The sequence below is a fragment of the Myxine glutinosa genome, chromosome 5 (assembly GCF_964187855.1).
Source record: "Myxine glutinosa chromosome 5, kmMyxGlut1.1, whole genome shotgun sequence".
Classification (NCBI taxonomy): Eukaryota; Metazoa; Chordata; class Myxini; order Myxiniformes; family Myxinidae; genus Myxine; species Myxine glutinosa.
In genome coordinates, this window is record NC_136265.1 from 205,585,847 (window position 1) to 205,611,162 (window position 25,316).

Here is a 25,316-nt window from a genome sequence, read left to right on the forward strand (position 1 = left end):
GCGCTCATTAGCCTTGATAGGCAGCTCTTCCAGGAGAAGGAGACTCTGAATCCAAATCTGCCAGGCAGATGGGGCTCATTAGCCTTGGTAGGCAGCTCTTCTAGGAGAAGGAGACTCTGAATGCAAATCTGCAAGGCAGATAGCGCTCATTAGCCTTGGTAGGCAGCTCTTCTAGGAGAAGGAGACTCTGAATCCAAATCTGCAAGGCAGATAGCGCTCATTAGCCTTGATAGGCAGCTCTTCCAGGAGAAGGAGACTCTGAATGCAAATCTGCAAGGCAGATGGGGCTCATTAGCCTTGGTAGGCAGCTCTTCTAGGAGAAGGAGACTCTGAATGCAAATCTGCCAGGCAGATAGCGCTCATTAGCCTTGATAGGCAGCTCTTCCAGGAGAAGGAGACTCTGAATCCAAATCTGCCAGGCAGATGGGGCTCATTAGCCTTGATAGGCAGCTCTTCCAGGAGAAGGAAACTCTGAATCCAAATCTGCAAGGCAGATGGGGCTCATTAGCCTTGATAGGCAGCTCTTCCACGAGAAGGAGACTCTGAATCCAAATCTGCCAGGCAGATGGGGCTCATTAGCCTTGATAGGCAGCTCTTCTAGGAGAAGGAGACTCTGAATGCAAATCTGCCAGGCAGATGGGGCTCATTAGCATTGATAGGCAGCTCTTCTAGGAGAAGGAGACTCTGAATGCAAATCTGCCAGGCAGATGGGGCTCGTTAGCCTTGATAGGCAGCTCTTCTAGGAGAAGGAGACTCTGAATCCAAATCTGCCAGGCAGATGGGGCTCACTAGCCTTGATAGGCAGCTCTTCTAGGAGAAGGAGACTCTGAATGCAAATCTGCCAGGCAGATGGGGCTCGTTAGCCTTGATAGGCAGCTCTTCTAGGAGAAGGAGACTCGGAATGCAAATCTGCCAGGCAGATGGGGCGCATTAGCCTTGATAGGCAGCTCTTCTAGGAGAAGGAGACTGAATCCAAATCTGCCAGGCAGATGGGGCTCATTAGCCTTGATAGGCAGCTCTTCTAGGAGAAGGAGACTCTGAATGCAAATCTGCCAGGCAGATGGGGCTCGTTAGCCTTGATAGGCAGCTCTTCCAGGAGAAGGAGACTCTGAATCCAAATCTGCCAGGCAGATGGGGCTCATTAGCCTTGATAGGCAGCTCTTCTAGGAGAAGGAAACTCTGAATCCAAATCTGCAAGGCAGATGGGGCTCATTAGCCTTGATAGGCAGCTCTTCCACGAAAAGGAGACTCTGAATCCAAATCTGCCAGGCAGATGGGGCTCATTAGCCTTGGTAGGCAGCTCTTCCAGGAGAAGGAGACGCTGAATGCAAATCTGCAAGGCAAATGGGGCTCATTAGCCTTGATAGGCAGCTCTTCCAGGAGAAGGAGACTCTGAATGCAAATCTGCAAGGCATATGGGGCTCATTAGCCTTGATAGGCAGCTCTTCCAGGAGAAGGAGACTCTGAATCCAAATCTGCAAGGCAGATGGGGCTCCTTTGCCTTGGTAGGCAGCTCTTCTAGGAGAAGGAGACTCTGAATCCAAATCTCCCAGGCAGATGGGGCTCATTAGCCTTGGTAGGCAGCTCATCTCAGAGAAGGAAACTTTGAATGCAAATCCGCCGCTGCCTTGCGGCTCAGGTTTTGAAACCAAAAGCTAAGGGTTTAACGGGGTAAAGACAGCAATCCTTTTTTAAAGGAGGTGGCCTTTGCATTCTTAACTCATGGGCCACACTTGGGCAAGGTGTACTGCCCCATTTTAGTCTCCCGTTCAGGGTTACGTGAAGCCATGGGCGCAGGTGGTGAATGGCCACGCAGGTAGCTGGCACCTATTGCCAGTAATGGCTGCATGGCCTTGATGGTGGCAGAAGATTCTCTTATGAAGAACAATGGCTAGGATCATCCATCTAGTCTTCACACTGCCCGGAAGAAGGCCATGGCAAACCACTTCCATGCACGGCAAGAAAACAATGATCAGAAATATAAGGGATAAAGCTATGGCGCCGGAAGGTGAGCACTGCAGGTTTGAAAGCACCCAAATGGCTACTGGGGAAGAGCAGCGTGTTTTGATGAGTCGGACTGGTCATTATGACGAGACTGTATCAAACTCGCTAGGAAATCCAGTCGCTGAGGTTTCCAGAACTGAAAATCAAACTCTGAGCTTCTCAAACATTCACAAAATTGTGACGTGGAATGTACGGTCAATGACTAAGGGAAAGGTGGATGTAATTGAGAGAGATGTGTGTGTGTGTGTGTGTGCGTGTGTGTGTGTGTGTAAGGAGGAAAATATGGAGGAGGATTGCAGTAAAGCATGGAATTGGTATCTGAAATGAGCCAGGGAGCGATTTCTGGAGACAAGTGAACTGAAACTTTAGGGATAAGTGAACTTGGACGGACTGGTTACAAAGTGTTCTTTTCTGTTCACGAAACTTGTAAAATAAATGGAGTGGCAGTGATCTCCAACTTCTACTGCAGATTAAAATATGGAGGAGTATTATGCAAAATTGCAGAACTGGTATAACATGTTCCTAAAGGAGATGTTCAAATTATTTTGGGAGAATGGAATGAAAAGATTTGGGAAGCAGGAGCACCAGGGATTGCAGTAAAGCACGGAATTGGTACCTGAAATGAGCCAGGGAGCGAATTCTGGAGTTCTGGGTGGAGAATGGGCTCATAATTGCAAACACATGGTTCAAACGACCCAAGCATAGACTACACATGGACTTCACCTGATGTGTAACATAGAAATCAGATCGATTACATTCTAATTGACAGAAGATTGAGGAAGTGCCGTGCAATCTGCCAATACCCTGCCAAGTGCAGACTGTGGGACAGATCATGAACTCCTTGTGGCAAAACTGAGAGTCAAAATGAGAAAGGTGAAAATAAATAAATAATAATAATAATAAGGTGCATAGGTTTAAATTTGACATGTTGAAAAATTACTCAGGTATGGTAATAATCATTTCACACAACATCCCAATCGGTTGTAATAGATTGAAATTGTTGTCATGGAAACCGTTTACATGTCAAAACGGCTAAATCAATCGTTCTGATTTTTGGTGAACAAGATCTGTGACCTTATCTAAAGGTCACAGATATTTAAAGTTTATAGGATGAAAATGTATGACTTTGTGACCTTGAGCTATGACCTTTTGACCTCAAACGATAGGCTTCATTGACCCGACATGCAAATCTTGTTCAATTTACAAGTCAATCGGATGAAAATTGATGATTTTATGTGACCTTGACCTTTGACCCTTTGACCTCAAAAACAATATGCTCCTAGGTTTTGATTCGTGAAAGGGCTTTAAAAGGTTGAAAAGGTCTAAACTAAATCGATCTAAAATGTCGAAGTGGGTAAACGTGACAACGGCCATCATTACTGCCAAGATGGAACCTCAATTCATCTGTAAAGAGGATAGCAGCCCAATCATTCCTCTTGAACCTCAGATGTGTCTACACCAAGCTAGGTGTGCATGTCGATGACGTGGCAACAAAATCGGACATAATGCTGGTTGTCGTGGTCGGATGTTATGCTTGCGTAACCGATTCCTGACAGTTCTGGCACTGACTGGTCAGAAGCCAGGGATGTTGCGAGCGGTCAAACGTGCTATCTGAAACCAATTCCTAAGATTCACCAACCGGATATAGTTATCCTGCCGACGTGACGTCACACATGGTCGCCCAAAATGTGGATGGTCCCTGATGATGCCAGTTTGTTGATAATGTCTCCAGAGTGATTCTTTGGTGTTCCGATGAACACCAAAATGCCGAGCCAAAACGTTTTGTGATGACAATTCTGTCTCAATTGATGTGATCATGACATTTTTAAAATATTTTTTTTGTATACAAGATCGAGGCTCGTGAAAGAGCCAACATTAATCACACAAAAATACAAACCGACACACAAAACACAAAAAAACAAGGGGAGCGGTAGACAAGTTGGGGAGAGAGGGGGAAGGACACAAACACAACATTTGAGAGCAAGGACATCGAGAGAAATGTGGGAGGGGGAGGGCTTGGGGGGAGGTGGGAGAGGTATAAAACATATGGACACTGCAAGGACTTCCAGGAAAGAAGTTGGAATTTCAAACAAGGTGGATCTGGGGTGAATTAGCGGGGGTAGAAAAGATCAAGGTTTTGGATGGGGGAAGATAAGAGATGGTGGTGAACAGCTGTTTTAAAGACCTGGAGGGAGGAGTGGGATTTAAGGGAGAGGGGGAGTTTGTTCCAGAGGCGGGAGAAAAGAGGAATGAAGGAGTGAAGGTGAGCAGAGAGCCTAGATTTTGGCAGTTTAACCAAAAGAGGGTTGCAGGCAGATCTTGTGCGACCTGAAGGAATATTGGGGGGGACAGAGCACAGATCAGCGAATGGGCTGTAGGATGTCTCTTAAAAGGTACTTCTTGCATTCTCATCTTTCTTTCTTCCCACCTAATGTGGGTGAGGTAAGCGATAAGCATGGTGAAAGGTTCCACCAAGACATTTCGGTCATGGAAACTACGTATCAAGGCTCGTTGAACCCAAACATAATGGGTGATTACTGCTGGTTCCTCCAGACCAAATCCACACACAAGCGCAAGAGCAAGCATCTCACACACTTCTGAACACGTCTGAACATTGCCTTCGCTGACTATATTGCAAGGAAGAGTGTAAACTTGAAGTGTTGTTTCTGAATCACTCACAATGGGGCAGATTTCCCTATCAAGTTTACACCCTTCCTAACATTACCATGTTCTAATGTTTTATTAACGTATTTTTCTGCAACTTGTTTATGTTCTTGGTTTGTACACTACACGTCTACATGGAGATCGATAACTGTTATCTAAATATGACGTGAAAGTAATTACTAAGCACTGATATTAGATAAACAATGTGGTGATCTGCAATAAAAAGTATATATATATATATATTGTTGTGGTTCTGCCGCCGGCCTTCTCCCCTTACTAAGGGGGGATTAGTCCCCTTGTCTTAACTGACCTGGTGCGACCCGAGACCTATTACGTCCCTTCCGGACAGCACTAAATAGGGTTTCAGGACCAAATTCGCTGTTACCTAAGTACTAGCTCTGCCCTGAAGCGAGGAAATAAGCCTCGCACGAACCACGCGTGTTGGTGATACGCCGAGCGGTTGCGTACACGTGATCCCCGCCGTTATACATGGTGGAACCCGATTCAAGCGGTTCTATTCGTACCACACTTAGCCAATGGAGAAATCATGGGAACGATCGAATCAGAAGGAAGAACAGAATTTATTTACACTATACAAGGATTGGTAGAAGGAAAGGGACACAGAGCAGCCTTATACAGTCTTACTTAATACCCCTGGACAAACGGGCCCGTCTCACACACACACTCACACGGGGATTGCAGATGAGCACGATGATGTTCACCAGTGCGTCCAAGGATGGCTCGCGTGCAGCTCTTTCCAGTCCCCGGCACGTCCCGTGGAGATGGAGGCAGGAAAAGGCAGGAGCTCGTAGCGTGTCGCCTGAACAATCGGGTTATCTCGGGGCGCACGGTAGAGGGTGGATTTTGGCGCGACTGGCAGTTATTCACTCGCGGTTATGGCCGCGTTCACTCGCGTGGCCGAAATGCGCTAGATTCGATACCGGCGCGACTGGCTGCGCCCGCGTACATGTACGGCCAACGCCTCTTCCTCTATCCCCTGGCGCGCACGTACTATTGCGAGGGTCAAAGTTCAACAACGGCGAGTGATACAAACTCTCTGGCACAGTCCTCTCGCGCCACTGGTGCAAGTCAAGTCCAAGTCCTGCTTGTAAGTCCTGTTCAAGTCCTTTGCCACTGCCGTGTGCACACGAGTCCTTTCGAGGGCTTTTCGTATGGGATTTATATAGACCCACCCCGCGAACCTTCTTGAACTCACCAGACTCTCCTCACCACACCCTCTCACGCCATTCCGCTCGAGCTCTGATTGGCTGGTGGCTCTTACCATCCCGCCACGCCACTCACCCCGACCCCGCTCCCCTCCTTCACCTTTCGAGGCCTTGCCTCGTGTTAACTCGACTAGGGGACAGCCAAATGGGGCGCGGGATGGATTGCGCCCATAGAGGTAGAATGGAGGTTGGAGCAAAATGATTGGGGCCTATTCTCCTGTCTTCAAACAACGCAGGTACTAAGAGGGGAAATGGCCTATTCTTACACATACTAAGACGTAACTATACTACAAATGGGCCTATATGTTGCTAGTGTGACTAACTATGGGGTAGGGTGGGCTTCAAAAAATCAAAATGCAGATTTTCTCAGGGACATGGTCTATTTTTGTTCCTTTTGGTGTCAAAGGAAACCACACCAAATTTGAATGGAATCCAATAATATTTAGGGGTGCCACATCAGTGATGAATTTTCCCCCATGCAAAAATAGGAATTCCCATTTTTTGGGCTGTATATACACAAAATAAATACATAATTATATATATACATTAAATATAATATTAAAAATAAATATATAGTAAATATACATTAAATAATAAATATACATAAATACACATTATACATTATATATATAGTTATATACAATATATTATACATACAGTTTTGAGACTTCCTATGATCACTATCTGGGCAATTTTCATGCATGTTTTGTACAGGTTCCCAGGGTCAGGGGTACGCTTTTTTAGTGTGTAATATGTAGGCCTAACTTATTGACTGTGGCTCTTTTGTAGAGAGTGACCCTGTGGAGTAAGAATTAACAGGATTTTACCCACATTCTTGCTTATTTTGCAGATATGGCATGTGCTAGTACCAGTGTTTCATTGCAAACTCGGGCTCAGGATAATGTGTATCTCATTGGGTCCACTTCTGGAGATGCCATCAAAGGTGCCAAGCTCCCGACTGTGCATCAATCTCTTTTCCTGTTTTTCCATCACCTGAAGAAGGAGAATCGCACTGCCCGGGAGAGTGCAACCCTCACCATTGAAGAGGTTGTGAAGTTCTGGGAAAAAGCTCACCTACCTACAACGACGAAGCAGCACTGCATCCATCGTTTGGAGAGGCTATATATGAAGAATGGAGGAGCCTCCAAAAAGGTGCAAAGCGGGGTGGTGCGACCCAAGAGAAAAAGGAAGCATCCTTCAAGGCCTCCTTGGAGAAGACGTTTGATCTTAGGCATGCAGATTCGGAGGCCATAATCACCAACCCCGAGGACAGGAAGTTTCTTCACGATCAATTCTCAGAGAGGAAGGCTTCAATGGGATCTGTAGACACTGTGTTGGAAGCAAAAACGAAGCGAAAGAAAGAAAGGGAAGAAAAGGAGAAGACAAAGGCAGAGAAGGAAAATAAGAGACAGGAAATGCTCATGAAGGGTGCTACTGCTATGGAAGTCACAGACTCAGACTCTGACTCTGAGACCACGGCACAGGCTGGTTCTTCATCATCTGATGGTGGGATATCTCGTCCCAAGAAAAGAAGGCCTATCAACATTGTCACTCCTGAAGTCACAGCTTCTTTGGATCATACGAAAACAAGTGACCGAATGGCTGTCCACAACTTGGCATCCATTTGTAGAGCAGTAGGATGGGATCCTGCAGAGCTGGCACTGAACCGATGGACAGTGCGGCGGAATCGCATGATGCATCGATGCAAAACCATGGACGAAATAAAAGAAGCATTTCATCATAATGTGCAGGGTCCTTTAGTGGTCCATTGGGATGGAAAGCTTTTTCCCGATGTCACTGGAGATTTTGTGCATGTGAAGGTGGATCGTCTTCCAATCCTTGTGTCCAACCAGTACCATGGAATGGAGCAGCTGTTGAATGTTCCCAAGTTACCTGACGGGGGAGGAGAAGCTATGGCAACCGCTGTAGTGGACACACTGAAGAGCTGGAACCTTGTGGGCAAGGTGAAGGCTTTGTCTTTTGACACAACGGCCAGCAATTCAGGTGTTCGTGGAGGTGCTGCTGTCCTCATTGAAAAGAAGCTACAGACTGAACTACTTCATTTGGCTTGCCGCCATCATGCGCACGAAATCATTCTGGGAGATGTTTTCACCACTCTTTTCGGTCCTTCATCAGGCCCTGACATCCAGCTTTTTAAGCGGTTTCAGGCGAAGTGGCCGTCCATTGCCCATCACCAACCAAAAAATGGATTCACAGATCCTGATATGGCAGCTGAGTTTGCACAGAACAATGACATGATGGATGAAGCTCTGGAATTTGCTCTTGTGTGTTTGAAAGATCAGCAGCCACGTGATGATTATCGTGAACTTCTAGAACTGACTGTCATCTACAGACTTGGCATTTAATATGGAATATTTTTTTTGTGGGGGTGAATTTACTCTTCAAGTTGACTTAGAACCAAAAGTTAATTGGAATTATGTTGAAATTATTCTAGATTTTGTTAATGTGACCTTTAAAAGAAACAAAAACCACATTTGACATTTCGAAGCAAATAAATTGATCCTTGAAAGTGATGGAAACTGATATTGAACTCAATTCACGGACAGTACTGTGTTAAACTTCTGTACGTTTTCCAGAAGTATTTCTTTAATTTGCACATTAGCCAAAAAATTTTTTAACAAAAACAAAAGTTAAATTACAACTGGGAGTACGGACAGTAAAATTACAGTTCAGTACGTCGTCTAACCCCCACGAGCATTCAGGAGAGCACGTACACGTTGAGGCATGCTGTTCACGAGATTTGCCAAGGTTTGGACAGGAATCGCTTGCCATGCAGTGACAATAGCCTGCTGCAATTCACGCACAGAGGTAGGCTGCTGGTCCAAGTTGTCGATTTGACGCGTTAATTCTGCCCACAAGTTCTCTATCGGATTCATATCCGGGGACATGGCAGGCCACTCCATACGCTCTACACCACGGTCAGCAAGAAAGTGTTGGATCATGCGAGCACGATGAGGCCATGCATTGTCATCTTGGAAGACAAAGTTTCCTCGAAAGGCTACACGAGCAAATGGAAGCAATGTTTCTTCCAGAATGGCCCTGTACTTGAACTGGTTCAGGTTTCCATTCAGAACAACCAGGTCCGTTTTGCCCCCTGCATGAAAAGCAGCCCTAACGGTCACCCCACCACCTCCAGCTTGGACTCTTGGCACTATACAATCTTCGTTGTAGGCTTCATGCACTTGTCTGCGCACTCGGACATGGCCATCTTGACGATAGACCAGAAATCAAGACTCGTCACTGAAGATCACGTGATTCCAGTGTCCTGGCTGCCATTGACGGTGCTCTCTGGCCCACTGCAATCGGCGCTGGCTGTGTTGTCTTGTCAGGCGTGGCTTTCTCAGGGGACGCCTGGCACGATAGCTTGCTTGAACCAGTCGTTGGTTGACTAGCCTTCTGGATGCAGGCACATTTGTCAGTTGCTGCCACTCAGGCCTAAGCCGATTAGCTGACTTGGTATGGCCATTGCGGACTAACCGGTGCAGCTGGCGATCATCCCTCCTTGTGGTTCTGCGGGGACGTCCTGGCCTCGATATTGGAGGAGGGACACCCCTCTGAGCATTTAGTTTCGGGATCTTTGGCACCTGACCTTGAGTGATGCCATACTGACGAGCAATAGCACACTGTTTCATGCCGGAATTTCGTAAAGCCACCACTCCATGACAAACAGCATTGTCGAGTTGACGGACCATCTCCAGAGGAAGCGGCAATAACTTTTGTAGACGTGCAGCAGTTGTTTTCCACAAATACAGAACGCAACAACCCTTATATACCCGATTGTGAAGCCAATCGTCAAATGTACCTGTCCGTACATTTTGTCACACCACCTGTGATATAATCCTGTTATTGACTTCTTGCTGCGACAGACAATCAGTGACATGGTTCTTTTAACAAAGAAATCACCAAAGCGTAAAAGAAACTCACCAGATTGATATTCTGAGTTCAGAAAGGAAACCCAAGTCAAGAAAAAAAAAATATTCCATATTAAATGCCAAGTCTGTACATGGGAGGAATCCCACCTCGTGGAATCTGGATCATGGCTCCAGGAGCAATGCACAGAGCCAGATGGATGGCAAAAGCACTATATTCACTACAGGTGTTCATGTTTTGGTCAGAGTTCCACTTGACACTTCGAGAGGCGAGAGAACTCCGAGCCTTCAACATTTTTGTCTGCCTTGTGTATGTACAGGCTTGGTTTCGGGCTCCACAAGCTATTGAGGCTCCCCTGAATGACATTAACCTCTTCAAGAAGTTGGAAAAGTTTGAACAAATCAATCAGAAGATGGCTCAGGCAGCCTTGAAGGCACTTGGCCGCCACACGTGGTACATGAGTCCAGTACTAGTGGCATTTGCATTCTTTGACACCAGAATTGACAAAGAAAGCAAGATCAATATGATTGAAGCATTGAAAAATGACGGTGAAAACCCCTCTCCAAAGAGACCAGCTATCAAACGAGGAACCGCCCTGTCAATCGCTGGCCTCATAACAAAACACACCAAGCATTTCTTCAGCATCCTAGGGACCCCAGCTGATTGGATGGATAAGGATCCTGGTTCATGGGAGCAAGAAACCAGCTTTCAGGAAGCAAAGAAAGCCGCCAGTGGCTTAGTCGTGGTGAACGACAGGGCAGAAAGGGGTGTCGCATTGATACAAGACTACAATAAGCTCCTTACAAAGGATGAAGAGCAAAAGCAAGCTCTGCTCCAAGTTGTTGCTGCTCACAGGAAGATGTACCCCGATGCCAAGAAGGCAACAGTGGTGAAACAGGCCCAGAAATAGGAGTTACATTTCTCATTATATTTGGGTTTTTTAATATTATGTGATATGGTGTCTCTTCATTTTATGAACTGAACATTTGGATTGTTATCATTGAATTTGAGTTTTCATAGCAATATAGTGCTATTTGTGCAGCTATTGTAACTTGCGTTTGCTAGAATACAAAGAAAGTGAGTGGAGGGTGGATTTTCATAAAACAAACTTCTGGTTTTGCTTTCGATCCATATATAGAAAAGTTTTGTAGACACCTTTAGTTTGAAGGCTGATGTGGCACCCCTAAATAAAATCAGATTGCTTTCATATTTGGTGTCTTTTCATTTTGGAACAAAAGGAACAACATAAAGCCATGTCCCAGTAAATATTTTTTTTAAATTATTTTGAGCACCACCCTACTATGGGGGGCAAACCTTTAACCTTTAATGACTTCAATGTGCCAATCTCAAAACCGCAGCAATATCTATCTATCTATCTATATATATATATATATATATATATATATATATATATATATATATATATATATATATATATATACATAGATATATATACAGTGCATTCAGAAAGTATTCAGACCCCTTCACTTTTTTCACATTTTGTTATGTTGCAGCCTTATACTGAAATCGTTTAAATTCATTTTTTCCCTCATCAATCCACACTCAATACCCCATAATGACAAAGAGAGAACAGGATTTTAGAAAGTTTTGCAAATTTATTTGAAAGAAAAAAACTGAAATATCACATTTACATAAGTATGATCTTTGTGACCCTAATTGTGAGTCAACACCCTAATTATACTCAAGGCAAATAATTCATTGTTTAAAGTTGACATGCACAGATGTGGAATAAGATTGATAGCTTGGTGTCAGTGATGAGCTTTAGCTGCAAGCAAATCATTTCTGACTGTTGCTACTGCAAAGTTCTGTTCAGGGAAGACCACTTCCATGAAAAGATCCTTTGGCTGTAGTGGACGAGGGATTACGGTCATTGTTATCCAGGGCACCGACAGTGAAGAGTCCATTCCTGAGAATAGATGGGCACACAATTTGATCAGCAGTGAACTGGTCACACATTGCAGATGCCAATTTATTCTCCAGCTGCAGGACCCGGCTATAGGAGATGCTCAACCCCAGTTCAGCCAGTTGGTCAACAAGTCTTCTGTTCCTCGTCATTGCGTCAAACAGTCAATCCAATATAGACATGAAGTGGAGGCTCCGGCTCTGGAGACTGTTTTTTGGGAGTGGCCCCTTTCTTGCATCTATTCTTCGAATTGTGGAGGTATAACTGAGACATTGTTTGATTGGCCTGAGTGTCATCAACATCGCTCTTCAGGTTTGGTCCATACAGGATCATTGATGAAAGGAGTGTGAGGCTGGGAAGCATTTTCTGGCACTTAGGGGGGGAAACTGCCAGAAAACTCGAAGTGCGTTTCTCTGAACATTTCTTAGTGCGTTTCTCTGAACGCTTTCAGCGTTTTAATGCGTTTTTAAACGTTTTCTTTAAACGTTTAAAACTTTTTAAAATTTAAACTTCTTTAAAAAGTAAAAAAAAAAAAAATTTTTTTAAGTAAAAGAAAAAAAACTTTTTTTAAATGTGCTTTAAACGTTTTTTAAATTCTTTTTTTCTAAACGTTTAAAAACGTTTAAACGTTTTTTAAAAAACGTTTTTTAAAAGGTTTTAAAAACGTTTTCATTTTTATTTTTTTTCAACTTTCTTAATGCGTTTCTATGAACTTCTGCGTTGAAGTGCGTTTCTCTATTTTTGCTACTTTTGCAAAAAGGAGAGCTTGATTCATAATTGTGTTCGAGCAAAGCATCTTTGAGCATTTGTTGCATTCCCTCTGGAAACACAAGAACGATGTTCTTGCCACCTGTCTGCTCTTCCACACCGGTGTCAGCAAAGTGTTCAAGAAGTCTCCTTTGCAAACGACTTGTTGATTGAGACATCCTGCCCAAGATTTTGAAGACGACGTTCATACAGATCATGAAGATCAGATAACTTGAAGAGGTACGTCCCATTGTCCCATCCTCAATGGCAAACTCAACGTAAGACACCAACTCCACAAATGCTCTGGCGTCTGCTCGTTCTCTTTCCGTGTTTGAGGAAACACCTTCACAGCGATGACCCCGATGTCCGTTTGTACATTGCGTCAAACAGTTCAGGTGGTATTTGGCTTCGAGGGCAATTCAATCTCCCCCTGTTATTTTGGACAAGAGTTGTTCATCCTGCATATCAGTTGCCATCTTTCTGAGGGACTGATCAGCACCAAATGTTTGGAAGTTGTGTAATTTTTGGGCACTCGTTGTTTCACAGAAGATGCACACACACACACTTGGCATCAAACACCGACTGCCTCTTTGACCGTCACATCTCGGAAGCCTCGGCTTCACGTTTTCTTTTCTTCATTACTTGCCTTTTGAGTTGCGAGTTGTTGAACTTTTGATGACAAGAATGATGCCATGAGGCATTATTTTCCACAAAAGGTTTGTTCCTTCAATTCCATATTCTACATCAACTGGCAATGCATTTATTTTCCTGAACTCTTCAACATTTGCCAGGAATGCAGGATATACTTCTCTGGCGTTACTCTTAAATCCTTTCTGTGGATAACGACAACATAGTCTTTCTGGTGTAGTTTTCAGGTTCTTTGGGTTCAGGGTCTTTCTGTAAGGGTCTTTGGAATCTTTTGGGTTTTTGGGATATTTTGGGTCCTCTGGGTCTTTAAGGGTCTTCAGGTTATCTCGAGTCTTCAGGGTCTTTAAGGGTCTTTGAGGTCTTCAGTGTATGTTGGGTCTCTAAGGGTCTTTGGAATCTTTTGGGTCTTTGGGATATTTTAGGTTCTCTGGGTCTTTAAGGGTCTTCAGTGTATGTTGTGTATTTAAGGGTCTTTGGAGTATTTTGGGTATTCAGGGTATTTTGGGTCCTCTGGGTCTTTAAGGTCTTTTGGGTCCATTGGGTCTTGGGGTCTTTTCAGAGTCTTTTAGTTCCTCTGGGTCCTTGGGGTATTTAGGGTCCATGGGTTATTTATGGTCCTCGGGGTCTTTTGGGTTATCTGGGTGTTGAGTGGGGACGGTCTTTTGGGTCCTATGGGTACTTTAGGTTCAGTATTTCAGGTTACATTTGTGGGTGGAGTCTGGTCAGCTGTCCAACCAATGGGTGAAGAGCAGACATACACACAAACACTTGCGCCATTAAATATAAGATGGTTGTCGTCGTCGTCGTCGTCGTCGTCGTCGCTCACGGGGGGGGGGGGGGGTGCGCATGTGCGTTCTCTCTCGGCAGTTGGGCCTTGGACTGAGTGGTTTATACCTGAATAAACCTCCATGTGAGAACCTGATCTCTTCTTGTTATTGGCGCCTCTCTTAATCGCTTGCTCCAAAGCGAGCGCTTGCAAAGCGATCAATACGGAACGACTAGCTTGGAAAGCGATAGCAAGCCGTTTACTAACGGTACACACCCCTTCAGGTCTGTAATAAATACGCCACGCCCTCTTCTGGCAGCAGCCAAGCCACGCCTCCACCCCAAGGAGGAGCAAATAGCCTGTTATTTTGAACTTTGGCACTCGCATCGTGAAAGTTCGGCGCAGCATCAAAAAAAGTAGCGGGAAGTGAAATTATCATCACTTAGAAGAAAAGCACAATGTCTGCCGCGCTCGCGGAATGCAACGGCTTTGTAATGGCCGTGCTCGTCAACATGATGTACCTCGTCAGCGTGATGTACTTGCTGAAGCAGGTTTTCATTGCGTCCGAGTACGGTCGCTACCTCGAATCCAGAGGCGGCATTCGCATCCCGGCCCGGCTTAGCTGGGCACTGCAGGAGCTTCCCGCCATCCTGGTCCCGGTGTCTATGTTCCTTCACGCTGACGTAGTGCCGCCTCTTCCCAACGTCATCATTTTCTTCATGTTCTGCCTGCACTACAGTCAACGGTACGACGGTCCTCTTCTTCTTGATATATTTCATTTCTCCAGAATCTCGATCCAAATTGTGTCGTTTCATACAGTCGTCATCACGCACGTTCCGTTCCATCATGACGTCATCACGCATGACTTGCTGAAAAAAAGTAGTGTGTATTTTGCAAGACCACTACATAGATGTTTGTGAGGTGTGCATATTAAAGGTATTTATGGGGTCTTTTACATTCAAGGAGTGTAAATCTTTATCTCAAGGAGTGTAAAGAATGAAAATGCCAAAGGGTCTTCAGTGGTATCGTCTGTAAAAGATGTAAATGTCTAAAAATGGATCTCAACTGTAAAAGGTCTAAGTGGTCGAAAGGGTCTGAGCAATCTAAAGTGGTTTAAAATGTCTGAATGGTGTTGGTCTAAGGGGTGTAGAAGTTCTGGTGGCCTAAAAAGGGGGTGTAAAGCAGCAAATGCCACTTCGTTTTTAAATGCCACTCATCCTTGAGTTATCACAAATTTCATTCACACCTGACTTCGCCTCCTTATAATTTGTTTATGTCCCATTTTTCTTTCTCAGTATCTATATTATAAAAGGAGCCGTGTCTGTCTGTCTGTCTGTCTGTCTGTCTGTCTGTCTGTCTGTCGTGTTAGAACTTGAGAATGGATTAACGGATTTCAATAAATCCAACTAGGGTGGATTCGGGGAACTCCCAGGAGTGTTTGTGATAAATAAATAAAAATTATATAGGTACACGTTAATAAATTATATAGGTACACGTTAATAAATTATATAGGTACACGTTAATAAATTATATAGGTACACGTTAATAAATTATATAGGTACACGTTAATAAATTATATAGGTACACGTTAATAAATTATATAGGTACACGTTAATAAATTATATAGGTACACGTTAATAAATTATATAGGTACACGTTAATAAATTATATAGGTACACGTTAATAAATTATATAGGTACACGTTAATAAATTATATAGGTACATGGACACGCGTGTCAAAACTGCAAATGCCAACATGTGACGTTGGTTATCTGCACGGAGAGCACGTTGGTTATCTGCACGGAGAGCACGTTGGTTATCTGCACGGAGAGCACGTTGGTTATCTGCACGGAGAGCACGTTGGTTATCTGCACGGAGAGCACGTTGGTTATCTGCACAGAGAGCACGTTGGTTATCTGCACAGAGAGCACGTTGGTTATCTGCACGGAGAGCACGTTGGTTATCTCTGCACGGAGAGCACGTTGGTTATCTCTGCACGGAGAGCACGTTGGTTATCTGCACGGAGAGCACGTTGGTTATCTGCACGGAGAGCACGTTGGTTATCTGCACGGAGAGCTCGTTGGTTATCTGCACGGAGAGCACGTTGGTTATCTGCACAGAGAGCACGTTGGTTATCTGCACGGAGAGCACGTTGGTTATCTGCACGGAGAGCACGTTGGTTATCTGCACGGAGAGCACGTTGGTTATCTGCACGGAGAGCACGTTGGTTATCTGCACAGAGAGCACGTTGGTTATCTCTGCACGGAGAGCACGTTGGTTATCTGCACGGAGAGCACGTTGGTTATCTGCACGGAGAGCACGTTGGTTATCTGCACGGAGAGCACGTTGGTTATCTGCACGGAGAGCACGTTGGTTATCTGCACGGAGAGCACGTTGGTTATCTGCACGGAGAGCACGTTGGTTATCTGCACGGAGAGCACGTTGGTTATCTACACGAAGAGCACGTTGGTTATCTGCACGGAGAGCACGTTGGTTATCTGCACGGAGAGCACGTTGGTTATCTGCACGGAGAGCACGTTGGTTATCTGCACGGAGAGCACGTTGGTTATCTGCACGGAGAGCACGTTGGTTATCTGCACGGAGAGCACGTTGGTTATCTGCACGGAGAGCACGTTGGTTATCTGCACAGAGAGCACGTTGGTTATCTGCACGGAGAGCACGTTGGTTATCTGCACGGAGAGCACCTTGGTTATCTGCACAGAGAGCACGTTGGTTATCTACACGGAGAGCACGTTGGTTATCTCTGCACGGAGAGCACGTTGGTTATCTCTGCACGGAGAGCACGTTGGTTATCTGCACGGAGAGCACGTTGGTTATCTGCACAGAGAGCACGTTGGTTATCTGCACAGAGAGCACGTTGGTTATCTGCACAGAGAGCACGTTGGTTATCTCTGCACGGAGAGCACGTTGGTTATCTGCACGGAGAGCACGTTGGTTATCTGCACGGAGAGCACGTTGGTTATCTGCACGGAGAGCACGTTGGTTATCTGCACAGAGAGCACGTTGGTTATCTGCACAGAGAGCACGTTGGTTATCTGCACAGAGAGCACGTTGGTTATCTCTGCACGGAGAGCACGTTGGTTATCTGCACGGAGAGCACGTTGGTTATCTGCACGGAGAGCACGTTGGTTATCTGCACAGAGAGCACGTTGGTTATCTGCACGGAGAGCACGTTGGTTATCTGCACGGAGAGCACGTTGGTTATCTGCACGGAGAGCACGTTGGTTATCTGCACAGAGAGCACGTTGGTTATCTGCACGAAGAGCACGTTGGTTATCTGCACGGAGAGCACGTTGGTTATCTGCACAGAGAGCACGTTGGTTATCTGCACAGAGAGCACGTTGGTTATCTGCACAGAGAGCACGTTGGTTATCTCTGCACGGAGAGCACGTTGGTTATCTGCACGGAGGGCACGTTGGTTATCTGCACGGAGAGCACGTTGGTTATCTGCACAGAGAGCACGTTGGTTATCTGCACGGAGAGCACGTTGGTTATCTGCACGGAGAGCACGTTGGTTATCTGCACAGAGAGCACGTTGGTTATCTGCACAGAGAGCACGTTGGTTATCTGCACGGAGAGCACGTTGGTTATCTCTGCACGGAGAGCACGTTGGTTATCTCTGCACGGAGAGCACGTTGGTTATCTGCACGGAGAGCACGTTGGTTATCTGCACGGAGAGCACGTTGGTTATCTGCACAGAGAGCACGTTGGTTATCTGCACGGAGAGCACGTTGGTTATCTGCACAGAGAGCTCGTTGGTTATCTGCACGGAGAGCACGTTGGTTATCTGCACGGAGAGCTCGTTGGTTATCTGCACGGAGAGCACGTTGGTTATCTGCACGGAGAGCACGTTGGTTATCTGCACGGAGAGCACGTTGGTTATCTGCACAGAGAGCTCGTTGGTTATCTGCACGGAGAGCACGTTGGTTATCTGCACGGAGAGCACGTTGGTTATCTGCACGGAGAGCACGTTGGTTATCTGCACGGAGAGCACGTTGGTTATCTGCACGAAGAGCACGTTGGTTATCTGCACGAAGAGCACGTTGGTTATCTGCACGAAGAGCACGTTGGTTATCTGCACGAAGAGCACGTTGGTTATCTACACGAAGAGCACGTTGGTTATCTGCACGGAGAGCACGTTGGTTATCTGCACAGAGAGCACGTTGGTTATCTGCACGGAGAGCACGTTGGTTATCTGCACGGAGAGCACGTTGGTTATCTGCACGGAGAGCACGTTGGTTATCTGCACGGAGAGCACGTTGGTTATCTGCACAGAGAGCACGTTGGTTATCTCTGCACGGAGAGCACGTTGGTTATCTGCACGGAGAGCACGTTGGTTATCTGCACGGAGAGCACGTTGGTTATCTGCACGGAGAGCACGTTGGTTATCTGCACGGAGAGCACGTTGGTTATCTGCACGGAGAGCACGTTGGTTATCTGCACGGAGAGCACGTTGGTTATCTGCACGGAGAGCACGTTGGTTATCTGCACGGAGAGCACGTTGGTTATCTGCACGGAGAGCACGTTGGTTATCTGCACGAAGAGCACGTTGGTTATCTGCACGGAGAGCACGTTGGTTATCTGCACGAAGAGCACGTTGGTTATCTGCACGAAGAGCACGTTGGTTATCTGCACGGAGAGCACGTTGGTTATCTGCACGGAGAGCACGTTGGTTATCTGCACGGAGAGCACGTTGGTTATCTGCACGGAGAGCACGTTGGTTATCTGCACGGAGAGCACGTTGGTTATCTGCACGGAGAGCACGTTGGTTATCTGCACGGAGAGCACGTTGGTTATCTGCACGGACAGCACGTTGGTTATCTGCACGGACAGCACGTTGGTTATCTGCACGGAGAGCACGTTGGTTATCTGCACGGACAGCACGTTGGTTATCTGCACGGAGAGCACGTTGGTTATCTGCACGGAGAGCACGTTGGTTATCCGCACGGAGAGCAGGATCTCCCATGAATCCTTGTTTTTTCTTCCCCCATAGATTTGCCATCGCAGCAAAGATTGGTATTTCCGCCAGCGAAGCGATTCCAGTAAACAATTAAATATGGCTCGTGTCATCACATCGTTAGAAAAGGCTAAATGAACCAATTTCTTAAGTATTTCCTTTACAGTATTTTAAAACCTGAACAAATCTGAAAAACAATGAGTGACGAGCATCTTTATTAACAAAAGAATTTGTCCTGTTTATTTTATTTATTTATTTTTTAAGAGTGTAGCCCGTCGGGCAATGCCATCTGGAACAGAATTTGTCTGTCCGTCCGGTGAATGTATGTATGTATGTATGTCCCTTCAGCCATCATTTTGCGGGTTTATTCCCTTTACAATTAATTTTCTCTGCAAACGTTTGTCCTATTGACACAAATGTCCACCAGAGGAGCTCCTCCTCGTGTAGAATTTTTATAATTATAACTATGGCATCATAAAACATGTGGTACGGGTGCAATCGAGGAAAAACCGAAAAACTTTGCACCTCTATCTCCGAAACCGCTCCATGGAATTTTTTTTTGAAAGGTGGCTCATTGTAAAGTACTCCCCATGGGGAATAACATATGTTAATGATGATGTCAGAGGTGCCTTCATTATGACGTCATTAATCGACAACGAGAATGCTTGATCTGATCAAGATGAAATTTCTTGAGTGTTCGAGGGATAAATTGGTTGAGAAAAAAATAATGATGACGTCATCGGTCACGTGGTTCCATAGCCATATTCTTATGGCGTAGCTCATAGGGCAATGCCGTCTATAGTGTTTATCCCTCCCTCACAACCCTCACATGTGAGGGACATGCATGTATGTCCCTCACAACCGTCCACCAATCAGGGCTGAGGATCTGGTCACATGACAGGGGGACAGCAGATCGTCCACTCAGCAGAACCAAGTCTGGCTATGCCATTGTTAGACTCTCAGTCTTGTTTTTGTATATTTACATCATACTAAAATACGCAATCTGGTCTCTGTCTGTCTGTCTGACCACGATACATTTGGTTGTAATTTATCCGATCTGAACCAAACTTGGCAGGAGGATTAAGCGTCACACAATAGAGTTTGTAGCAACTTAACTCCTCGCCCAACCCCCCATTCCCTCCACCTGGGGGTTGTCTGTCTTGGGCAATATCCGTGTTAAGATAACTTATCGTGGCGTTTTTCCAAAGCCACTTCTAATAACAAAAGTAACAAGAAAAAGAGCAATCAAAGATTGCAAACCCTCGCCAGGATGCATTTTCAGTGGTTTTTTAAAGGCGTTTGTGTTAAAACAAATATGGTGGCCGAACCACGTGACCAATGACGTCATCATTTTTTTTCTAAACTAACTTATTCCTACATTATGCTCAAGAAATTTAATCTTGATCGGATGAAGTTTTGTACTTGTCGAATTATGACGTCATAATGGAGGCACCTATGACATCATCATTAACATATTTTATTCCCCATGGAGAGTTCTTTACAATGAGCCATGTCTCAATTTTTTCTATTCAGCCCTTTCGGAGATATAGCGGTGCAACGTTTTTAGGTTTTTCCAAGATGGCGGCCAAACCACGTGACCGATGACGTCATCATTATTTTTTTTCTCCACCAGTTTATGCCGACATGGCGCTCAATAAATTTCATCTTGATTGGATGAAGTTTTGTACTTGTCGAATTATGATGTCATAATGGAGGCACCTATAACATCATTAACATATTTTATTCCCCATGGAGAGTTCTTTACAATGAGCCATGTCTCAATTTTTTCTATTCAGCCCTTTCGGAGATATAGCGGTGCAACGTTTTTAGGTTTTTCCAAGATGGCGGCCGAACCACGTGACCGATGACGTCATCTTTTTTTTTTTTCTCCACCAGTTTATGCCGTCATGTCGCTCAATAAATTTCATCTTGATTGGATGAAGTTTTGTACTTGTCAAATTATGATGTCATAATGGAGGCACCTATAACATCATCATTAACATATTTTATTCCCCATGGAGAGGTCATTCTTTACAATGAGCCATGTCTCAATTTTTTCTATTCGGTGCTATTGGAGTTAGAGGTGCAAAGTTTTTTAGTGTTTCCAAGATGGCGGCCGAACCACGTGACCTATGACGTCATAATTATCATTTAAAAATTCTCCAGGTGGAGTTGCACCTGTGGTGAAAATTTCCTGTCAATCGGACCAACGGTTGCAGAGAAAATCATATTTATTCTGTGCGGACAGACAAACAAACAAACAAACGGACTCAAATGCAACAAGTGAATCCTCTTGGATTGCGCTGAGGTTCGGGCATGGAATTTCTAGGAGGAAGTATAATTTGTATGCAATGAAAGTACATGTAATATGGGATCGAGTAAGATCGAGTAAGCTTCACCAGTGCGCGTGCGCGAATTTACGTCACGTCGGCAGCGAGAAGGCGTTCCCCAACACGAACCAATCAGGAACTGCCACGCCCACTTATATGATCTCAGAATTCCTGTGACAGGAATTAGCGTTACACTGGCTGGAAGTCATTCGCTAGAGGCGCTTCCTCAGCGCCAATAACCTCTCCTCTGGCGAGGGTAATAACAACATTCGTTCAAACAGTACTTAATAAAGAGACATCGTCACTTGGGTCAACCGAGGCTTCACTCATGATTTCACGGACCGTGTTTTTTGTTTTCATGTACAGTATAACACTGGGCTCCTCATGTTATTCGGAGCGTTCTTTGAGAGTTAATTCATTCCCAGAGAGGTGGGACGCGTTAGTAGACCTGTTATTGCGAATATTTTATCAAAGAAAAATCAAAAGCATCGAGAGAAACCATCATTTTATTACTGCCTGCATCTTTGCCTCGCTCTGGTGAGGACATATGCCACCCAGGGATGTCACCGAGAAGATCAGGTGGAGACGAGGAGGTTTGCTTGGGTGCTCTTTCTTAGAACAGTCAAGGGAAGAGGCACCGAGAGGCTGAATTAACTTTTTGGGAAACTGAATTGATGCTTCGCAGCAGCGTTTTGTCTACCGGGTACCTTCATGATCTATTGAAAGTGTGCAAAATGACTTGTACTGCATGCAGGTCCATCCCACGTCAGAGTGTTTTTATCAGCATCTTATCGGATCTATGTGAAGGTCGACCACAACCACGACATGGCTAAGGAGGTAATAGCTAAAAAATAATGATTCAGCCTTTCTCTTGCAGTTAAGTTGCAAATCATTGAGGATACCGAGGTTTATAGGGAAAGGCGAGTCAACATCGCCAGGTATTTGGGACTCAAAATGTAGGGTGGCAACGGTATTGGGCAACACAGTGCTACGGTGCTGGCAGCTGTTGATTCATGTACGTAAGGCACTTTTAAGCGGGTTTGAGATCCAATACGTGATAATGTTCATCATGAACTTTAGCTTCAACAAAAGTGGTAAATAATTCACAATTATGTTCAAGTACATTTCTTGGTACAGGACATATTGATTTGGAACAGTTTATATACATACACCATGAGCTGAGTGGCATGATAGCTTAGAGGTTCACCTCTCAGGTTCACATTCACCTCTCAGCTTAGAGGTGCGCACATTCACCTCTGAGGTTCACATTCACCTCAGCTTAGAGGTGCGCACATTCACCTCTCAGGTTCACATTCACCTCAGCTTAGAGGTGCGCACATTCACCTCTCAGGTTCACATTCACCTCTCAGGTTCACATTCACCTCTCAGGTTCACATTCACCTCTCAGCTTAGAGATGCGCACATTCACCTCTCAGGTTCACATTCACCTCAGCTTAGAGGTGCGCACATTCACCTCTCAGGTTCACATTCACCTCTCAGGTTCACATTCACCTCTCAGGTTCACATTCACCTCTCAGGTTCACATTCACCTCAGCTTAGAGGTGCGCACATTCACCTCTCAGGTTCACATTCACCTCTCAGGTTCACATTCACCTCTCAGGTTCACATTCACCTCTCAGCTTAGAGGTGCGCACATTCACCTCTGAGCTGTCTAGCCTGGGTTTGAATCTCGACCCGTCTATAAACCGTCATCCCGGTGTTTCACGGGCAGGGTGATTCATCAATATGTGTTCTGTCCCTCGGGTGGACATTAAACTGGGCGTCCTGTCTGCCAGCATTAGTTGGTGGATGTTAAAGATCCCACGGTGTCCTTCTCAAAGTTTAGGCAAGTTATATCATGATCTCAAAATGGTATTCGGAATCGCTATACAGCATCGGTGTCCACAGGTGGTTGGCTACCTGCTGCCTGTGAGTCGTACTCTGTTCGATTCTGCTTCTGGGTTTCCTTATCTAATTGTATTTTGAATTGCTGCGAGGTGGTTTGATTTGTTGTTTCCTGCTGGGAGGTTATTTTAGTCTCTTATGGTGTTAGGTATGTAACGATTAATATATGCCGTAGTGCGACACTGGAGAGGCACAAAGAGATTGGTGTTTCCTCTCCTGGAGCTTGGTAGACGTATGGTGGAATATCAATAGCAACTTCATGGTGTACTGCCTTGTAGAACAGTACGAGCCTACTATATTGCAATGAAGACCACTCCAAGGAGTTCCATCCACATTGACATCATGCTGGAGGTTCCCGCATAGTCATTAGAGACAAACCGTGCTGCGCTTCTTGTGCTATTTCCAGTTTATTTACGAGGTAAGCTTGGTGGGGATCCCACACTGATGCTGTGTACTCAAGTTTGGGACGTACCAATGCCTTGTATTCAGCTATCTTAACTTTTATGTCACATTTGGTTTCTCCTTACAATTCCCAGGATTTTGTTTGAATCATTCACATCATGGTTCACATTGTGGTGCTGTGCACACACGACTCGATTGCCAGAGAGGTAGGCCACAACGCGTTGGTACATACAAAGAGTCTTTATTAAGAGCTCGCACTTCAGCACTGGGCGGGCTCGAGCTTAGAGCCCGCATATATGTCCCAAGGCCACGCCTTGCCCCCAGGCGTGGCCGATCGGCCGATAGGCGGGGCATGCATTACAGTTCCCCGCCTGGACGTTCGCGCCACCTGCTGGTGCGCTGAATTCTTGTCCCTTGTGCCCGCCACACGCGCCCCCCCAGAATTCCCGCGCACCTGAAGGGTGAGTTTGCGGGGAAGCCGGATGACCCGGCCGAAACGCCCCCTGGCGATGCGTGCAGGGCTGGGGGGTAGCGGGATCGCGGGGCTGGGGGGTGCCGGGGTCTGACCGCCGGGGGGCGGCCTCGACGCGGAGGCAGAGCTGCTTGCGGGGGGTGGTCCAGATCGAGGTGGGCCGGCTTGAGGCGGTCCACGGAGACACGATCCGGGGCACCGCCGATGTCGATGGTGAAATATTTGTCCCCGGTCTCCAGCACGCGGAAGGGGGCTGTAGCGGTGCCTGGTGGGCGTCGTGCCGGACGAAGACGTACTCCGCCGTTCGAAGCGACGTGGGAAGACGGGCAACCGTGGTGTGCCGTCGGCACCGGGGCGAACCTCCGGGCGGTCTCCTGCAGGGTGGAGCGCTGTTGCGCCGCGGACCAAGGAGCCGTGGAGTCGGGGATAAATTCGCCCGGTACCCGCAGTGGTTGCCTGAAGACCAGCTCCGCCGAGGACGCGCGCAGGTCATCCTTGGGCGCCATCCTGAGGCCCAGCAGGACCCAGGGGAGCCTGTCGGCCCAGCTGCCGTCGCGGAGGCTGGCCCGGAGCGCGGCCTTCATCGAGCGATGAAAGCGCTCGCACAGGCCGTTGGCCTGGGGGTGGTAGGCCGTGGTGCGGTGTATTTTTACGCCGAGCCCTTGCGCCACCGCGCCCCAGAGCTCCGAGGTGAACTGGGGGCCACGGTCGGACGAGATGTCCGAGGGGGCACCGAACCGGGCAACCCAAGTGGCGATGAAGGCGTGCGCCACATCAGCCGCAGACGTCGCCGCCAATGGCACGGCCTCCGCCCACCGTGTGCCCGGGTGGGACAGGCCGTGGATGGCCTCGAAAACTGGGCGACGCCAGCCAGCGGGCACGATGGGGCGAGGCCGGCCGAGGGAGACGCCGCATAGGAGGGCCGCGCCCGCGGCGTCGAACGGCACCTCGGTGACTCGGAGGCCCGTGACGGCGGTCCGCAAGGCCTGGACGCCAGGGTCGGCGGTCTGGTCCTCCGCCATCCGGGTATAGTCGATCCCGAGGTGGATCGCGTGCACGACGGACCGGGAAAAGCAATCCGCCACCGGGTTGTCTTTACCCGCCACGTGACGGATGGCCGTCGTGTACTCGGACACGGCAGAGAGGTGACGCTGCTGCCGTGCCGACCATGGCTCGGCGACCATGGCCATCGCGAACACAAGGGGCTTGTGGTCGACGAAAGCCGTGAACGGGCGGCCCTCGAGCAGATGGCGGCAGTGTCGGACCGCCAGGTGGAGCCCGAGAAGCTCGCGGTCGAAGGTGCTATAGCGGCGTTCGTGCGGGCGAAGCTGCTGGCTAAAAAACGCCAGCGGCTGCCAA

The 25,316-nt window shown here is 46.7% G+C and overlaps 2 protein-coding genes across 3 annotated transcripts in view; one reads left to right on the forward strand and one right to left on the reverse strand.

The window, feature by feature from the left end:
* Nucleotides 1-14,530, reverse strand: part of LOC137428147 (pleckstrin homology domain-containing family G member 1) — a 125,942-nt gene extending 111,412 nt beyond the window's left edge. Inside the window, exon 1 of the transcript XR_013623684.1 lies at nt 14,392-14,530. The gene's annotated coding sequence lies outside the window, so the exon portion shown is untranslated. The remainder of the gene's footprint in view (nt 1-14,391) is intronic.
* LOC137426475 (3-oxo-5-alpha-steroid 4-dehydrogenase 2) overlaps nt 12,415-25,316 on the forward strand; it is a 63,222-nt gene continuing 50,320 nt past the window's right edge. For both annotated transcript variants that reach the window (XM_078779398.1, XM_068115040.2), the window contains exon 1: nt 12,415-14,615. In XM_078779398.1, the coding sequence (XP_078635524.1) occupies nt 14,329-14,615 (287 nt within the window). In that variant the 5' untranslated portion in view covers nt 12,415-14,328. The remainder of the gene's footprint in view (nt 14,616-25,316) is intronic.